This window comes from Rattus rattus, chromosome 9 (genome assembly GCF_011064425.1).
Source record: "Rattus rattus isolate New Zealand chromosome 9, Rrattus_CSIRO_v1, whole genome shotgun sequence".
Lineage (NCBI taxonomy): Eukaryota > Metazoa > Chordata > Mammalia > Rodentia > Muridae > Rattus > Rattus rattus.
Window position 1 is genome coordinate 96,559,839 of NC_046162.1, and position 16,068 is coordinate 96,575,906.

Genomic DNA, 16,068 nt, shown 5'->3' on the forward strand with positions numbered 1-16,068 from the left:
AAGTCAGTAAGCAGCACTCCTCCATGGCCTTGGCATTAGCTCAGGACTCCGGGTCCTTCCCTTGTTTGAGTTCCTGCCCTGATTTCCTTCAGCAAGGGAGTGTGACTTGATGGTTGTAAGCTAAAAATAGACTCTTTCCTCCCCAAGGTGTTTATGGTCACGGGGCTTTATCCCAGCAGCAGAAACCCTAACTAACTAAGACAGGCCTACTCTGCTGTTTTAAAACAGGGATTTCCTCTGAGTGTTTACTGATTGTCTTAGTCTCTTTTCTATTGCCGAGACAAATATCCTGGGGGGGAAAAGCAATTTAGGGAAGAAATGGGTTTATTTGACTTACAATTCCAGATTAGAGCCCATTATTATAAGGAAGTCCAGGCAGAGACTTAAAGTATCACATCTATAGTCAAGAGCAGAGAGAGAATAAACATAAGTATCCTTGTTTGCCTGTCTAATACTCAGCTAGCCTTCCCTACCCTTATAGACTGTAGGGACACTGCCTGGGGGACGATGCCTCCAGTGGGCTAGGTCTTCCCCTGTCAGTTAGCAGTCTAGACAATCCCTCATAGACCTGCCCACAGGCCAATCTAGGGTCTCCCTCACTAAGAGTCTCTTCCTAGATGATTCCAGGTTGTTTCAAGGTGACAGTTAAAAGTAACAGGTTCAGGGTTGGGGATTTAGCTCAGTGGTAGAGCGCTTGCCTAGCAAGAGCAAGGCCCTCGCAAGGCCCTGGGTTCCGTCCCCAGCTCCAGAAAAAAAAAAAAAAAAAGTAACAGGTTCACAGAGGCATCCACACAGCACCCGACACATTGTAGAAACTAAATCTCAGTATTTATGTATCAGATGAGTAAGTGAATAATATTTGGTTCTCACACACCTCTATATGGTCAGTCAGTATTATTATCATCATCTTATGGACACTGAGTATCTGAGACAACCAACTGAAATTGCCTTCGAAAGTTGACTTGGCATGGTGCTGACAGAGTCATCTGGCTTTTGGAACTCACTGGAGAAGTCAGAGCTAACACACCTCTTTGGCCCTTAAAGGACTAAGGGAGGTAGAGTACTTCTTTCGTGGTGTATTTCTTTGGGAACATTTCCTTCAGGTTCCCTGTCCTTCTTCCTGTCATATCCACCCCACCTTGCCCCAGCTTCTCTCTCCCCAGAACATGTAAGATCCTGTTCTCCAGGATGCTGCTGGCTCTATCTAGAGGTCTCTCACCCCTGGCTTTTGGGTACCATCTAAGTCAGTGATTCTCAACCTGTGGGTCAAACAACCTTTTCACCAGAGTCCCATATCAATGATCCTGCATATCAGATATTTACATTGTAGCAAAGTTAGAGTTATGAAGTAGCAACAAATGTAATGTTTGCTAAGTGAACAAATGAAGCTGTGTTAAAGGTCACAGCATCAGGAAGGTTGAGAACCACTGCTCTAAGCACATCAGCCTTGCCTGAGTCCACGCTCACACCCTTCACCCCTCCACCCACCAGGGGTAGTTACAAGCCCCATTCTCTCGCAAAGCAATTAGTGCAAGGAGACCAGCCGACTCGGTGCTAATGCAGTTTCATTAAGTGGGAGCAATCCTAATGATAATAAAATGGCACATTTAACATTCAAACATTGAACGGGGTTTCTAAGCGAGTGTGTCTCTCGCTTTCTTTCTGGTATAACAGTTCTGTCTTCATAAGGACCTGACAATACACCTTAATGAGAGAGAGCGGGGAGCTAAGCTTCTTTACAGATCCAGAGAGAAGATGAGGACCAGACAAAGCAGTAGACCAGAGGGACACAGTTTATTGATAGGTCGGAGACTCCGTGGATTCCTCACCGTAACAGACTCTGTGGTACTAATTTAGATAATTAGAGCTGATAAGAAATGGGGTTATGTAGAAAATAAAGACCACCACAGACATTATGTAATCCAGATTTTTGTTTATTATTTTCAGCAACCTTTTTTTTTTCTGGCAAATGTTTATTTATTAGAGGTGAGACTTTATGAGACTTAGTGGTAGAGGCTGGCTCAAGATTTTGGCAAAGAAACCCCAAAGGCACTAGTGGTTTATAAAAGATTCCTTTTTCACATTCCCCTGAGCAGATTTAGTCAAGGCTATCTCGCATTTATCCAGTGTCCCAGCAAAGAGAAATTTAAAGGAGTCCCTTAGTCTACTGAGCCGTCTCGAGCCCCTCCCCATTGGGACATCCATCTTAAAGCTCCTTGCTGTTCTGTGATGGTGAGTCTCGCTGACTTTCTGGGAAGAAGAAATGAGATAGAGTTGGGAAGCTGATTGGGGAAAGAGGTTCAATCATTTGGTGTTTACGGGAGATTCCACTGAAACAGGAGGAAAAGAAACTCAAGGCGACATCCTTCTCTTAGAAGTCTTCCCTAGGAGGGCTTTCCTGCCCAGGAGACAGTCAGCTGGGGTCAAAGGTGGGCTTTGCTCAGCTTAGAGAAGCGGCTTATTCGAAATGGAGCCAAGTCATAGGATGGTGGTAATTTCATGCTTAGCTCATAGAGGACCTTCCCCACAGCAGGGGCCAACTTGAATCCATGACCTGGGAGGAGGAGATCGTGTCATGTATCTTCAAGTATAAACTCTGGACTCTAGAGAGGCTTCCTCCTTACCCAGACAGGGCTACCTCTTCTCATGGTCTTACCCCCAAACCAGAAATTGCCACCTACCACAATTACCCCCTCTTTTTTTTCACTGCCTATACACCCCGTGTCCAGCCTTCTGCAAAAGCCTGCAGGACCACCCTTTGGTCTGCTCACAGGTACCCCACCTGCCCATCCTCAAACTCACCAGAGAATCCAGCACCGATGACAATGTTGTCATACTTTGGGTGGCGGTCAAGAATAAAGTGCTCATCGGGAGTATTCTAGAAGGAAAGTCACACCTGTGTCCTCTGAAGACAGGTAGGATCTATAGGCTCTGGCTGGAAGGAACTGGCTGGGGACTCTTTCGAGAGAGAACTGGATGGGGCTGGGGTCTGCTCCCTGCTTGCCCAATCCCCTCTGTTCTCACTGAATAGCTGCCACTCTCCTACAGTGCCATGGACACAGTAGGTTGTCATCTTTGTGAACTAACTTGAGCCAAGATGCCTCGGGCCTGGTGGCATCTGTCTCTTCTCTTTGTCCCCAAGGCCTGCTCAACTGGGAACATCTTGCCAAGAACTGTTTTAGAGCTCTTCTGGGAAATTTAGGGAAGGACTGCCAGGCAAAAGCCTCACCGCCTAATAAAAAGGAATATGAATAATCTTTAACAGGCCCCTCTCTCATAGAGGTGAACCAACACACAGGAATTAGTTGAAAGTCATGCACTGGGTCAGAGGTCAAATGGAGTCAGGCCTGGCCAGCCATAGGTCTGTCTATCTCCGCCCCCACCCCCCATTTTGCAGATTGGAACAGCCTTCAGCCTGCTTACCGTGTACATGCAGCGTTCCATGATGTCTGGCTCCGGCCTCAGGCCTGGTAAATAATCTTTGACAAAGTGGCATAGAATCTGAACGTCTTGGATGTCTGAGAAGGTTTTGGGGCAGTCCCGCTCCTCTGGGTCCACACTGTCACCATGGTGATAGCACACCTACCCGTGCCCCCCCAACCACCATTGGATGAGCTGTAAAGCTGGCCTTCTGGGCATACTAGCTGGTGAGGGGTGGGCTTGGATACAGGATGTGTCCACCCATCATCCCAATCCCCAATCCCGGCACGTGCTAGCTATTGTTAGCACCTAGCCCTTATCTTCAGCCCCGCCCCGCGCCTAAGAGGTTATGCTGCAAATGGCCAATAGTGAAGCCGACTCCAGGAGGGTGGTGCTACGAGGGTTAGCATGGATACCAAGGTCTGCATGGGCACTTGGTAGTGCAGTAGCTTTCTTAGCATTTTCTCCTAACCTTCATCAGCCCTGGGTACTCTGAGGCTGGCAGTCCGTAGATGTGGTGGGGGGCCAGATCCAGACTCAGGATGCATGGGAAAGCTTGTGACACACTATAGCTCCCAGGGACCTTCTCTCGCCAGTAACACACATTGATCCGAAGGGTCTTGGTGCAGGAGGAAGTTGGAGATAAAGGGGGAAGCCATGGTCAATGACAGCAGGTTCTGGTGGGGTCCTGCGGCCCTTTCATATCCAACCGGTTTTACCTAGTTCTTGTCATGTATGTATGTCACGTGCATAGGATATACATTATGCTTTTCACAAAGGTCTGCAAAAATCTCGTGTCCCTCTTCTCAGTTCTCTCACATAGCAGCATCCCAACCCTACTTCATTAGCTTTTCAGGAGTTGATACACTTCACATTTATGTAGGGCTATACAGCTGCCTGTCTCCCGGAGGCTCTGGTGTACAACACCGGATAGTTTAATCCACCAATAGCCTTTTGGGGTAGCTGCTATTTCCCATATTGGTAAAACTGACGCTTAATGAGGTGAACTCATTTGCCCAACATTGACCACTAGGAAGTGGCAGATCTGAGGCTCAAAGTCAAGTCTGACTGGCTCCAGGATTTCTCCTCTTAATGACTGACCCTCAGGTCTCCAAGCTCACCCTACCTGGAGAGGCAACTCAATTCCCAGGGGACGAAGAATCCGGTTGGTCCAGGGACCAGCAGTGATGACCAAGCTGTTGGCTTGGTAGCTCTTCAAGGTGGTTTTCACTGTGACAGGTAGACCAGGTCTTATCTCCACCACCTTCTCTCCATCACGCACCACGCCTCCTAGCTGGCGGATTACATGCTGGAAGGTCAGGGACCAGAGAGATGACTTAGTTGTGTATATGGTTCAACCTGGGGGACCAAGAACCCATCACTTAGGGCAGACAAAAGTGCACAATTTAGTCCCCCCTTTTAAGTGTGCTGAGAGAGGAGGGAGAGGGAGAGGAAGAGAGAGAGGAAGAGAGACTTGTTTTAAAAATCAGAACCAAAGTCAAAGGGAACAAAGACCTTTATACTGACATGGGCCTAGGGCTGCCTGACTAGGACCAGCATGCCCAGAGAAAGGAGCTGTGTTGCCCTGGGGCTGCATAGCCTCACCTGGAGGGCTCTGAGGGCCTTGTCTGCATAGAGGACACCTCCAGTCTTGTCCAAGAGCCCTACTTCTCCCTTGGTGAACCGAATGTTTGGAAAGCGTTGCTTTAAATCCACTGACGAAAGGCACTCGTGGTCAATCCCCTGCCTAGACAGAGTGGCCTGGATTGTCTTTAATCCTGGACTTTGCTTCATTCCCAGAAACAAGAGTTCGGTCTGCCTGTTTCGAAAGAAAAGGCCAAATGGGTGAAGGGGTCTGTCATGGCCCTGGCCACCTGGTCTCACTCCTCAGTGAGGGACTCATGTCTATAGCATTGGCAGCTCCGTCTAACATTCAGAGCACAGGTAAAGCCATCTTGGCGTGCTGGCGTTCTCCAGCTGATGTCCAGGCCATTCCCAAGTCCTCCCCTGACACTCACGGTCACTTGTCCCTCCATCCTGTTCTTGACAGCAGAGGTCCTCAGTCCCCATGACCTTCCTTACACCTTGGAAATGCCAAACAAAAGAGCAGGTATCCACTGTGATGTGATTTGATTCCTTACCCGCTCTGTACTAGTCCACAACTTCCCCCATTTCTTTTTCCTTTCTCCCCTTCTATTTTATTCTTCAAAGATTTATTTTTATAAAACGTTTTTAAAATTGTAAGGGGCCCACAGAAGTGTCAGATCGCTGGGACCTGGGACACAGACAGCTGTAAACCATCCAACATGGTTTCTGGGAATGGACATTAACATCCGGTCATCCCTCTGGCTCTCCGCCCCCTCCTTCTTCCTAACACTGCTTTGACCTTGTGCATTTGCCTGCCTCATTGTTTCTCCTTTTTTCAGGAAAAAGGAGATCTGGTTCTGCTTCTAATCCGGGTGTCACCTTGGTGTGACATTGACTGGTGACTCACTACTCCAAGGCCCCAATTCCTCCTCTGAAACCCAGGACTCCCTTTAGGTCAGTGGCAGTACAGGTGTTTTGCGGTTGCCACAATGCCTGGGGTTGCCACTCACACTGAGTGGACAGAGGCTAGGGATGCCAAGCCTGCAGCGCTCCAGAAGGTCACGCAGACACTTTGGCATTTTCATACATAGGAACAAACACTGATTGGTGCATAGAGCTCCAGCAATAAACTCAGAGAGTTTCCCTAAACTTCTTTTATCCTTCTTACTCTGTGAGGGAGAGAGCGGTTTCCCTTTGACGCTTCCTCTTTGATGCTCCCTGCAACTCTGCCATAATAGACCATAAGTCCCTTTGGGGAGGAGGGGCGGAGCTATCTAAACAATGGAAGGGTGCCCCTGGCCCTCTGGACGGTTCCTACGTTCTCTCTTGGCCTTAGTAGCTTCGCAGACCAGCAGCAGCCTGCTGCATCCCCCGGGTACTGCACATAAAGCTCGTAATAGCCTATAATGGAGCCTCATGGATATTACATGCTTCCAAATCCCACATTATCTGGTCGTGGGGATTAAAGGGAAGACTGGGAGGGGGTAGGAATGCAGTGGGCCTGGGGGCCGGTGTCAGTACACAGAGCCGCGCAGCGTGCCCAATCGATTCGCCACGGCCCCCGCCTACCCACCATTCAGGGTGTGAGAGTGACGCCAGCTCTGCCTCTTCAAAGCTCGGCTCAGGTTAGAGGAGGCAGAATCTGCAGCCAGGAGCCAGTTTCCTTTCTGTAGCCTCCCCAGAGAACTTCAGATTAGTTCTCAAGTCATGAAAACTTGCCCAGTCAACTGCTTGGTCAACAAGATAATTAGGAAACCACCCCAAAGGCTAGAGGGTGTAGCTTAGAGGAGAGCATTTGCCTAGCTCAGACCCAAGCACAAGGGCCTGGATCCCATCCCAGTATCTCCAAAAGGAGAAGAAGAAGCACCCAGTGTTTTGTTTACCATGCTGGGAATGGAACGGGGGAATTCCTACACACAAGACAAATACCTCGCCAGGCAAGCCACACCCCCGGTCTGGGATGTCTCTTTTTGTTTTGATTTTCTCAAGAAAGGGACTTACTATGCATCCTAGACTGGCCTCAACCTCGAGGTCTTCCAGCCACCGTCTGCCAAGTGTTGGATTTCAGGTATATGCTGCATCTACTCAGGTGCGCTTGAACCTTTTTACCTGCTGGGCTCCAGGCTAAGTGGAATTGTGGGAAAGACATGGCTTACAGCTCTTCTAAGCAGTCACATGTCAGCTCTCCGGTCCAGAGAAAAATCCCAGAGTGTCTCTTAAGCTCTGCATGCAATATCACAGCCTTGGTCTCTCCTGTACCCTGGCATACTTCGCCTTCCTCCTTCCGCCTGGCCTTCCTTCCTACCTTCCTTCTTTCCTTGAACAGAACTCCATTTACAGAGACGTATTGTGTGGGGAAAATGAACTTGTGCCAAGACAACGGGGAAATCTGTCGAATTATGAAATGCTGAGTGATGTTCTAATTCCCAAGCCGTCCTGTGGTGGATGAAGGCAGAGCTCCCCAGCCCGAGGAGTAATCACCGAGCTGATTCCGCCGAATGTAATTGCTCCGATTGTAATCATTTTGCTCCAGCTCTCTGCCCCTGTGGCATTTATTCCTTAGCCCAGATATTGATCTAACAGTGGGAAATTTTCCATCTGAATCCGTGATGCCGGACCCTCCCCAAGTCCGAAGATGTGTTTGGGAAATTCTCATTTTCCGTGGATCACAGCTGAGCTATTTGGCCTGAGGGAAACCGTGCACCGTTGGAGAAATGCCTTGGATTGGAGAGAGTTTTTTTTTTTTTTTTTTTTTTTTTTGACCATTATGAGCAAATCGGAAATAAATGTAAAACACTGCCTGGAAATGCAAAGGCCTGTCATTATGGGAGATAGGTGAGGGGCTCCTGTGGGAAATGCTCAGGGAATTGGAAATCAGTCAATCAAAACCAGGATCAGAAACCAGGCCTTTCCCCCAGTATGAAGACAGATGACTTCCACAGGCAGATTGAAAATCATTTAAGTGCTTATTTTCTTAATGGTTTTTCCTGGAGCCCAATAAATAGACTACTGATTCTGCATCAATTTCTTACGCCTGTGCTTAGGGACCCCTCCTCCTCCTTTTTTTTTTTTTTTTTAAGCTCAGACCCAAGCTACAAAGTTTAAGAAAAAAGGTGAAAGGGACAAAAGTCTCTCTACAGAGAGGGGGGAAACTAAGAAATAAATAGTCAGGGTGAGTCTAGGGAGGAGGCACTGAGACCCTAGAGTTACCAGGGAACCCTAGCAAGTTTGCAACTCCCACCTCCCAGAATGCCCGTCACCTTAATAGGAAGCCCTTGGTATGGACTACACCTTCCTCACGGCCCACTTTGCGCCAGCACTGAGAAGAGGCTGTTGAAGAACCTCTGGACGGTTGACCCCTCTGTGTCCCATGCCACGGGAGCTGGTGATTGATCAGGAATCTCCAGCCGTTACTAAAATAGGGCTAGCGGTCAGCAGGGAGAGGAGAACAGGGAGGGGGTAGACAACTCTCCCTGAACCTTCCCTTTCCCAGCTCGGGGGCTCTGGCTGTCTTTGTCTTTGCTCCAGTTCAAAGTGCCAGCTCTCAGCATCACCTTGGGGAAGGGCCCCGGTAATGGCTGCTGTCTTTGTAGGTTTGGGAACGGCTTCTCTGTATTTCATCTTCCGCTCAGTGGGCCGAGGTGGAATTGGTTAACAAAGATTGCTCCAGGGAGGGGATGTGGCTGACAAGCCAGACACTTCGCAGGCACAGGAAGCAGCAGCTGCGGAGGGGGCCACCAGGTTCTGCCAGCAGCTGTACTGCCTACGGCTGTGATCTTGTCTGATATTGTCAGTGAAGCAGGGGCAGCCGGGGTCAGGAGCTGGATAGTAGAACTCAAAGGGAGAAGGCGGGGCAGGAAAGAGCCGGTCTCAGAGCCTGGCTTTTCTGTTGGTACCAGCATCCCGGCTGTACACATCACAAAAGACTCAGGCCTTAGGATCCGACACAAGTCATTGTCTGTTCCCAGAATATATGCAAATAACCTTAGCCCACCCGTGTTTCATACGCTTTCACAGGAAGCAGAACAGGAGAACTGGGCAACCTCCCCCCACCGCTGGCTCGTAAAGGTTTCTGTGGTTTTTCAAATCATCATCAGATGACATTAAATACATTCATTTCTATCGTTTATCTTACGGTATTACGCCAGCGTGTCTAGAAGGATCTAGAGAGAAGCTCGGACGACAAAGATGATGAAATCATTTAGAAAATCAAAATTAGGAGCAAAGCTAAGGCAATTTGGATGGCACTCAGCCCAAAGGTGGAGAATCAGATTCCATTCCGAGAGCGGCGGTGTCTGTACTACATCCCACACAGTACAGGGAAAAAAAAAAAAAAAAGCCTAGCACACGTGGGTAAATTAGGGTAGCCGTAAGAAAGGAGTTGTTAATGATGGAATAGCAGCAACGACAATAATAATACTTAGCATTCCATCGTGCTTTGAAGGGTTTTAAAGCACATTCGCATTACTCTTCATTTGTCTTAATTGGAGCTGGGAGACGTCTGAGCACTGCTTTCATACAGGTTATGGCACCACGCACAGGAGCGCTTTTCAAACCTGAGATCACTTAGGCCTGAATCTGTTTGGAGGTCTGCACTGCCAACACAGCCGGTTTGGACCAAATCTAGCTTCTTGTCTATTTAAGCCACAAGTTAGGATAGTTTCTATATCCTTTCAGTGGTTAATTTTAGAAATCTAAAGCAGAACACTATTGCAAGACACACAAATATGGAGCAGGTGGTAGCTCAGGCCCAGAAGGTGCTCAAGTGGCTAAAGCAAGGAGATCTCAAGTTTGAAGTCGGGGTTGGGGATTTAGCTCAGTGGTAGAGCGCTTGCCTAGGAAGCACAAGGCCCTGGGTTCGGTCCCCAGCTCCGGGAAAAAAAAGAAGTTTGAAGTCAGTCTAGGTGACATAGCACATCTGGGGCCAGTGACAAAATAAAATCTTGTCTCTAAAAGGAGGGTAGGTGGTGAGATGGCTCAGTGGTTAGAGCACTGGCTGCTCTTGCTGGAGCCCCAGGTTTGATTCCCAGCACCCATATGATGGTAAACAACTGTCTGTTCTTGGAGATATGACACCCCCTTCTGACCTCCATGGGCACCAGATACATGATACACATACATATACGCAGATAATATACTCATACATATAAAAAATTAAAATAGGGAGGATCGAATCTGGGCTCAGTTCTCAGTACGGCTCACAACTGTACTCTGTAAATGCATTTCCAAGGATCAAATTCCTTCTGGTAGCTCGAAGGGCAGCAGGCATGTATGAGTTGTACACACATATATGCAGCAAAGCACTCAAACGCATAAAAATTAAGTTTTTAAAAAATTTAAAAATAAACCTTTAAAAAGCACAAGGAAAAAGCATGAAATTCAGATTTCAGTGTCTTGGAATAAAGTGGGTTTTTTTTTTTAGAAATAAAGTCTTATTGGAACACATCCAGGTTCATTTATTTGCATCTTTGACTGCTTTCGCACTACAATGGCAGACTTGAATATTTGCAAGAGACCATATGGCTGGAGAAGCCTAGCATACTTCCTGTGTGGCTTACAGAATAAGTTTGCTGACCCCTGCTCCAAACCGAGAGTGTAGTAATTCAGTGATGTACAGAAATGCCTTAAGACTGCTACACAGCCGGTAGTGACACACGCCTGCAGTCCCCAATACTCCAGAGACTGAGGGTCGTCGATGGGACCCGGAGCTTTGAGGTAACACAAAGAGACCTTGTAAAAACAACCCAAAGAAGAGGAGGGGGAAGAGGAAGGAGAAGAGGAAGAATGAGAAGAAGAGGAAGAAGAGGAGAAATTAGGGGACAGGAGAGGGAGAGAGGGAGAGGGGAAGAGAAACACCCTAACCTTCAGTAGCTTCCCTTTTCACGTATATAAAACAGTGGAACGGGCTGGAGGGATGGCTCAGCGGTTAAGAGCACCGACTGCTCTTCCAGAGGTCCTGAGTTCAATTCCCAACAACCACATGGTGGCTCACAACCATCTGTAATGGGGTCTAATGCCCTCTTCTGGTGTGTCTGAAGACAGCTACAGTGTATTTATATATAATAAATGAATAAATCTTTTTAAAAAAAAAAAAAACAAACCAAGATCATGGAGCAAACTAAGAGAGCTGTACATGTGAAGAGAATGGCCCTTCCTGAGGTGCTTGGGACCACATGTGTTTCTGGCCTCTTCAGGGTTTGATACATGGATGCATCCAAATCCTGGATCTCAAGTTTGTGCAGCCTTTAATCACTGTACCATTCCTCCTGCCTCTTTCCTGAGTGTTGGCATTAAAGGAGTGCACCACCATACTCAGTGTCATGGGGAGCTGGGGATCAAACCCAGGGCCTGACGCAAGCTAGGCAAGTACTCTGCCAACTGAGATACATCCCCATGTCCTTGTTGGTCCCCCTCCCCTTTTGTTTCCTCTTGATCTTCCTCCTCTGTAGCCCAACAGACCCAGTATAGTGGGGAGAGACTTCCAACATACCAGGCACTGTGCCGAGTATTTTCCAATCTTTTATTTAACCTTCAAAAATCTCTATAAGGTACAGAGATCCCAACCACACTGCAGGTAGAAGTTGAGGCAGGAAGTAAACCCAAACTGTGTGACACCAGGCATTTCATGATTGCCTGTCTGTCAACATTTGCTGGACAGACTTCTGCCCTTCAAGGCTCAGGCTCATCCCCTACCTTATAGTGCTCACAGGCAACAGCCAGAGAAGGATCCCTTTGTCAGACCACTCCTCAGAAAGACATTCTCCTTTATTTGGGTGCTGGGTGTATTAGCTGTCTCTGAATAAATCCTTAATTAGCTGCCCTGGCTGTATTTGCATAATGGATTTCACTTTGTTCTTAAGTTAATGGTGTTTTTGTAACAGAACAGTAACCTCTTGGTTCGCAGCCATTAAAATAACTGCCACCCTGTAGGGCAGAGCCAGGGTTGTGTAAAAGAGGTTCAGTTAAGAGTTCAGAGGAGTAAAAGGGGAAGCAGCAGTGGTTTCTGCTTCCTTCCCTAGGAGGGTCAGAAAGGCCATTGTCAGAGGAACCCTAAGGTTTGGAGAGAACCACAGGGCAACAGGGAGCTGTTGCAGGGTCACTTCCTGGCAAACAGTCTGTCCCCTGGAACACCCTCATTTTGTTCCCAGGGGATAGTGGATTAATAAAATGCATTTGTAGGGTTGTTGTGGGGGTGAAGGTGCAGCATAGAAAGATAGGATACTAGGAGGCAGGAGAGATGGCTCAGTGGTTAAGAGTATTTGTTGCCCTTGCAGAGGATGCAGTTCCCAGTACCCACATGGCAGCTTGCAACTGTCTGTAACTCCAGTTCCGAGGTCTGATATACTTCTCTGGGCACCCAGCACCAAGCACATATGTAGTTGCATATACAAGTATGTAGATAAAACATCCATACACATAAAATATACATAAGTATTTTTAAGTTAGGACATGAGTAAGAATATAGATCTTGGCCCAGGCCCTATAAGATGGCTCCAGACCTGCTCTAGATACCTGCCCATGGTGTTTCTCTAAGTTCTCAGAACACAACCTGTAGGAGACTTGGACATAGGGTCTAACCAGGCCTGGAACTCTGAGCTGACAGAGGCCAGCAGAGTCGGTGGAGAGACCATGACAGTGAGCAGAAGGCCTCCCCACGACCGGCTCCTCCCTCTTGGGCTTGTGTCCCTCCAGTTGCATTTCAAGTCCATACCTTACAGTACCACACCTTCAAAGCACCTGAGGGGCAGATTCCCCACATTCCTGGTCTTCCTCCCTTGCCCACCTGTGCAACTGGGTTCCAGCTTCACGCTCCAGCTGGGCCCATGTCCGATAACATTCATCCATCATCCTTGTGTAGAAGTCCTCGGGGTAAGCCTTTCTGATTATGCGGCTCTGTCCATGTGAGCTTCCTCGGGAATGGGGAAGAAGGAACTAGAAGCAGGGGCAAGAAAGACAATGGAAGCCACTGCCCTTGGGCTCAGCCTTCCCTTTGTTCTTTAGGAGCCATCTCATACTTCCCATGGTCCCTTCTCCCTTCTGGTCCCGGGGATTGAACCTTTGGCCTTGCACACACAAAGCCTTGCAGATGAGCTATTGCCTTAGACCTCTTTTTATTTCTTATTTGAGACATAATCTTGTTAGGTAGCACAGGAAGGCTTTAAGTATGCAATCCCCCTGCATCAGTCTTCTGAGCAACTAGGATTTTTAGGCCCTTGTCACCAGGCCTAGATATTTTTAAATATTTCCATATAATCCTTCCAGGTCTCCTTGTAGCCCACTGACTGGCCAGGCATTCGGGTTAGCAGTACCTTGGCACTGACTAAGTTTTTCCTTTTGTAAATTGCCCTCTCAGTCAGCCACACATCCCTTCATTAGTAACCTTCTATTAGTCCACTGTATTCACATCCCACTTAGACGCCTAGAAAAGCAAGATCAGAAAGAACCTTCCAGATTATGCAAATCTAGCCCCTTGGTTTTATGGATATGGAAAAGGATGTCATCTCACTGAGCCTTCAGGTACTCAGGATAAGGGAACAATCTTGGGATTGGGGGTGGGGTGAAACAAAATGGAGATTGTCCTGCAGGTTGTGACAGGAATCCCTTGGGCTTTGGGCAAACAATAGAGGAATTGAAGACAATTCCCAGGAAATGGTAACCAACTTGGAGAGCTGCAAGGCAGAATGGAAAGGAAGAAGCCACTGAGGTAGAAACCGCAGCTTGACTGGTTGCATAGGCCACACCCCTGAGGGGGCCTGCAGGGTCCCAGTGCCACCTTCATTTCCAGAAGTCATGTGACCACTTTTCCTTTAAGGAAAAGAAGACCTGTGTCTTAGTTCCCAGGGCATCAAGTGAAGAGGCAGCTGTTACCCAAAGGTGGCAGAATCAACAGCAGCTCCTGGGAGGTTCTGGAAGGAGCGGCTGAGAAAACACAGCTTCCCCCAAAGCTGGTACATCAGCCTTTGCCTCTAGGCAAAACCGTCTTTATTTAAGGTTACCCAGAGCAGAACTGATTCTTTTTCTGGTTGGATCAACCATTTGGACAAAGAAAAGACCGGGTGGCAAGAATGAAGAGAGGTGGGGCACTTCTTGATTCTTGAGTGGTGGGAATTTCCTTTGAATTGTCAAGATCCGCGTGCAGTGACTGCAAACAAGCTAAGCACTCAGAATTCCTGAGGTCCGGCCCTTTGGCTTCACCTATAGCCGGCAAGTTCTGGAAAGCCCTCCCTAGGAGAGGAAAGGGGACAGGACAGGGTACCTGCTCCAGCAGGAGGACCTTCTTGGAATTCTGGGCCAGGTGGTACGCGGTAAAACAGCCCTGGACGCCTGCTCCAATCACAATAGCATCCCAGAGATCTGTCTGAGCAGCCATGATGCCACAAAGCCCACGAAGGAGAAGGCAAACAAAGGCACCTCCAGGCTAGAGGGGGAGGAGAAAGGCAAAGTCCAGTTAAGCTAGTGTTCCCAAAATCCCTTGGGGCCAGTGTCCTTGTCCTTCTTTCCCTCCCAGAAAAGCCTGGCACGGGGCTCAGCCCCGCCTCCCCCTGCAGAGCAGAGCTGGGTAACTGATTTGTGAGGTTTCGCCCGGCTCAGCTGCCAGCCTCACCCTTGTATCCCTCTAACTTGCTATTCTTGGCTCAATTATTGTCATGCAAATGGGCGCCTTCCCATGCCACCTTCCTGTCTCATTATGATCTTTGTCTCAGGACTTCGGCCCTGGAATTTCAATGCCTCCTAGACCAAGCTGGGCACCGGGAATGCTGCCTCCCCCTGCTGGCTTTCCTCTCTGCAGCTTGACTTCCTCCAGAGATCTTCAGGGGCAGCTAAGAACTTGGCAGGATGCCCAGGGTTTGGCCCTCCTCCCTGGCGGGTGGGGAGGTCAGGGAGTAGATGCAGGGGCCAACTGGGAGGGCAGTTTTGTGATTATGAAATCATTCTCGGTGTGTTTTACTTTCTTGTTGAAAAAGGAGAATAAATGATACTGGAAAAAAAAAAAAAACTAGGAAAGGACGGCGAGAGGAAGGACCTTGTCCTCGGGCACAGGGGAGCCAGGCGCTAGCTCAGCACACATAGGGGCCATGTGTAGAGAAGCCTTCTGTGCCAGGCAGCAGGCTCAATGGGTATTGTTACAGACACTGGGGACAGAGCCAGAGTTGGCAGGTCCTGATTCTTATACAATTTGGGGGTCCATTTTAAGATAAAAGAAAAGGGGGGATTGGAGGCACAGCTCAGCGGTAGACTTTTGTGTTTGGCATGCTTGAGGTCCTGGGTTCAATACTCAGCACTAAAAATAAAAGAGAGAGAAAAAAAAGAAAAAATTAGTCATGCAAAATTAGATGGCAGGACTTTGAAGAGACCGCTCAATTAGGGAGCCCCATGGTTGAAGTTTTATTAGCTTCCTGGTAAATCTGCCTCTGAATACATTATCTCATTAAATTCTCTGGTTTTTCTGTGTATTTTTATCCTCATTTTTTTTTGGCAGATTCTAGATAGCCTCGAGTTCTCTGTCAGTCTTCTCATCACATGCTTGCCTAGTAGAATAAAGTGACGGCCACACTCTAACCCATGCCTTTGGACAACATCCTCTTCTTGCCTTGAAGAACTCGCTCTCAGACCCTTAACCACCATGTTAGAAGTCTAGTCACTCTGTGAGAGAGAGAAGATGAGAAAAGTCCCAGGATGACACCGACAGTCACATGTTAAGAGAGAAGCTATTTTGGACCTTGTGTCCAGACCAACTAATCACCACCGAGTGACCCATGACCCAACAGCCAAGCTGTGTCAGCATTCCTCAGTTTTATGAAGTAAAATAAAATGCTTTTTAGACCCTAACTTTTGAGGATGGTTGTTTCTAATCATAAAAACAGACAAAACAGACAAAGATGGCAGGATCTGGGTATGCCAAGATGCTAAGACTTGAACCCAGGTCTCTCTGCTCCAAAACTCACTTGTTCTTGTGTCTTCTTTCTTTTCTGGACACAGGGTCTCGTGCACTGCTCAACTGTCCTCCAATCTGCTTTGCCTCTGAGGGTGACCTTGAGCTTCTGGTTCTTCTGCCCCTGC

General features: G+C 48.1%; 1 protein-coding gene across 1 annotated transcript; it reads right to left on the reverse strand.

Annotated features, from left to right (window-relative positions):
* Nucleotides 1-1,918: 1,918 nt before the first annotated feature.
* On the reverse strand, nucleotides 1,919-15,448 carry Pipox (pipecolic acid and sarcosine oxidase). Its single transcript, XM_032912031.1, has 8 exons — nucleotides 14,264-15,448; nucleotides 12,791-12,939; nucleotides 5,026-5,239; nucleotides 4,547-4,729; nucleotides 3,893-4,039; nucleotides 3,424-3,582; nucleotides 2,803-2,878; nucleotides 1,919-2,554 (listed from the first exon to the last, which is right to left on the reverse strand). The coding sequence occupies exons 1-8, from the start codon at nucleotides 14,375-14,377 to the stop codon at nucleotides 2,424-2,426; spliced, it is 1,173 nt and encodes a 390-aa protein (XP_032767922.1). The 5' UTR covers nucleotides 14,378-15,448; the 3' UTR covers nucleotides 1,919-2,423.
* Nucleotides 15,449-16,068: the final 620 nt, after the last annotated feature.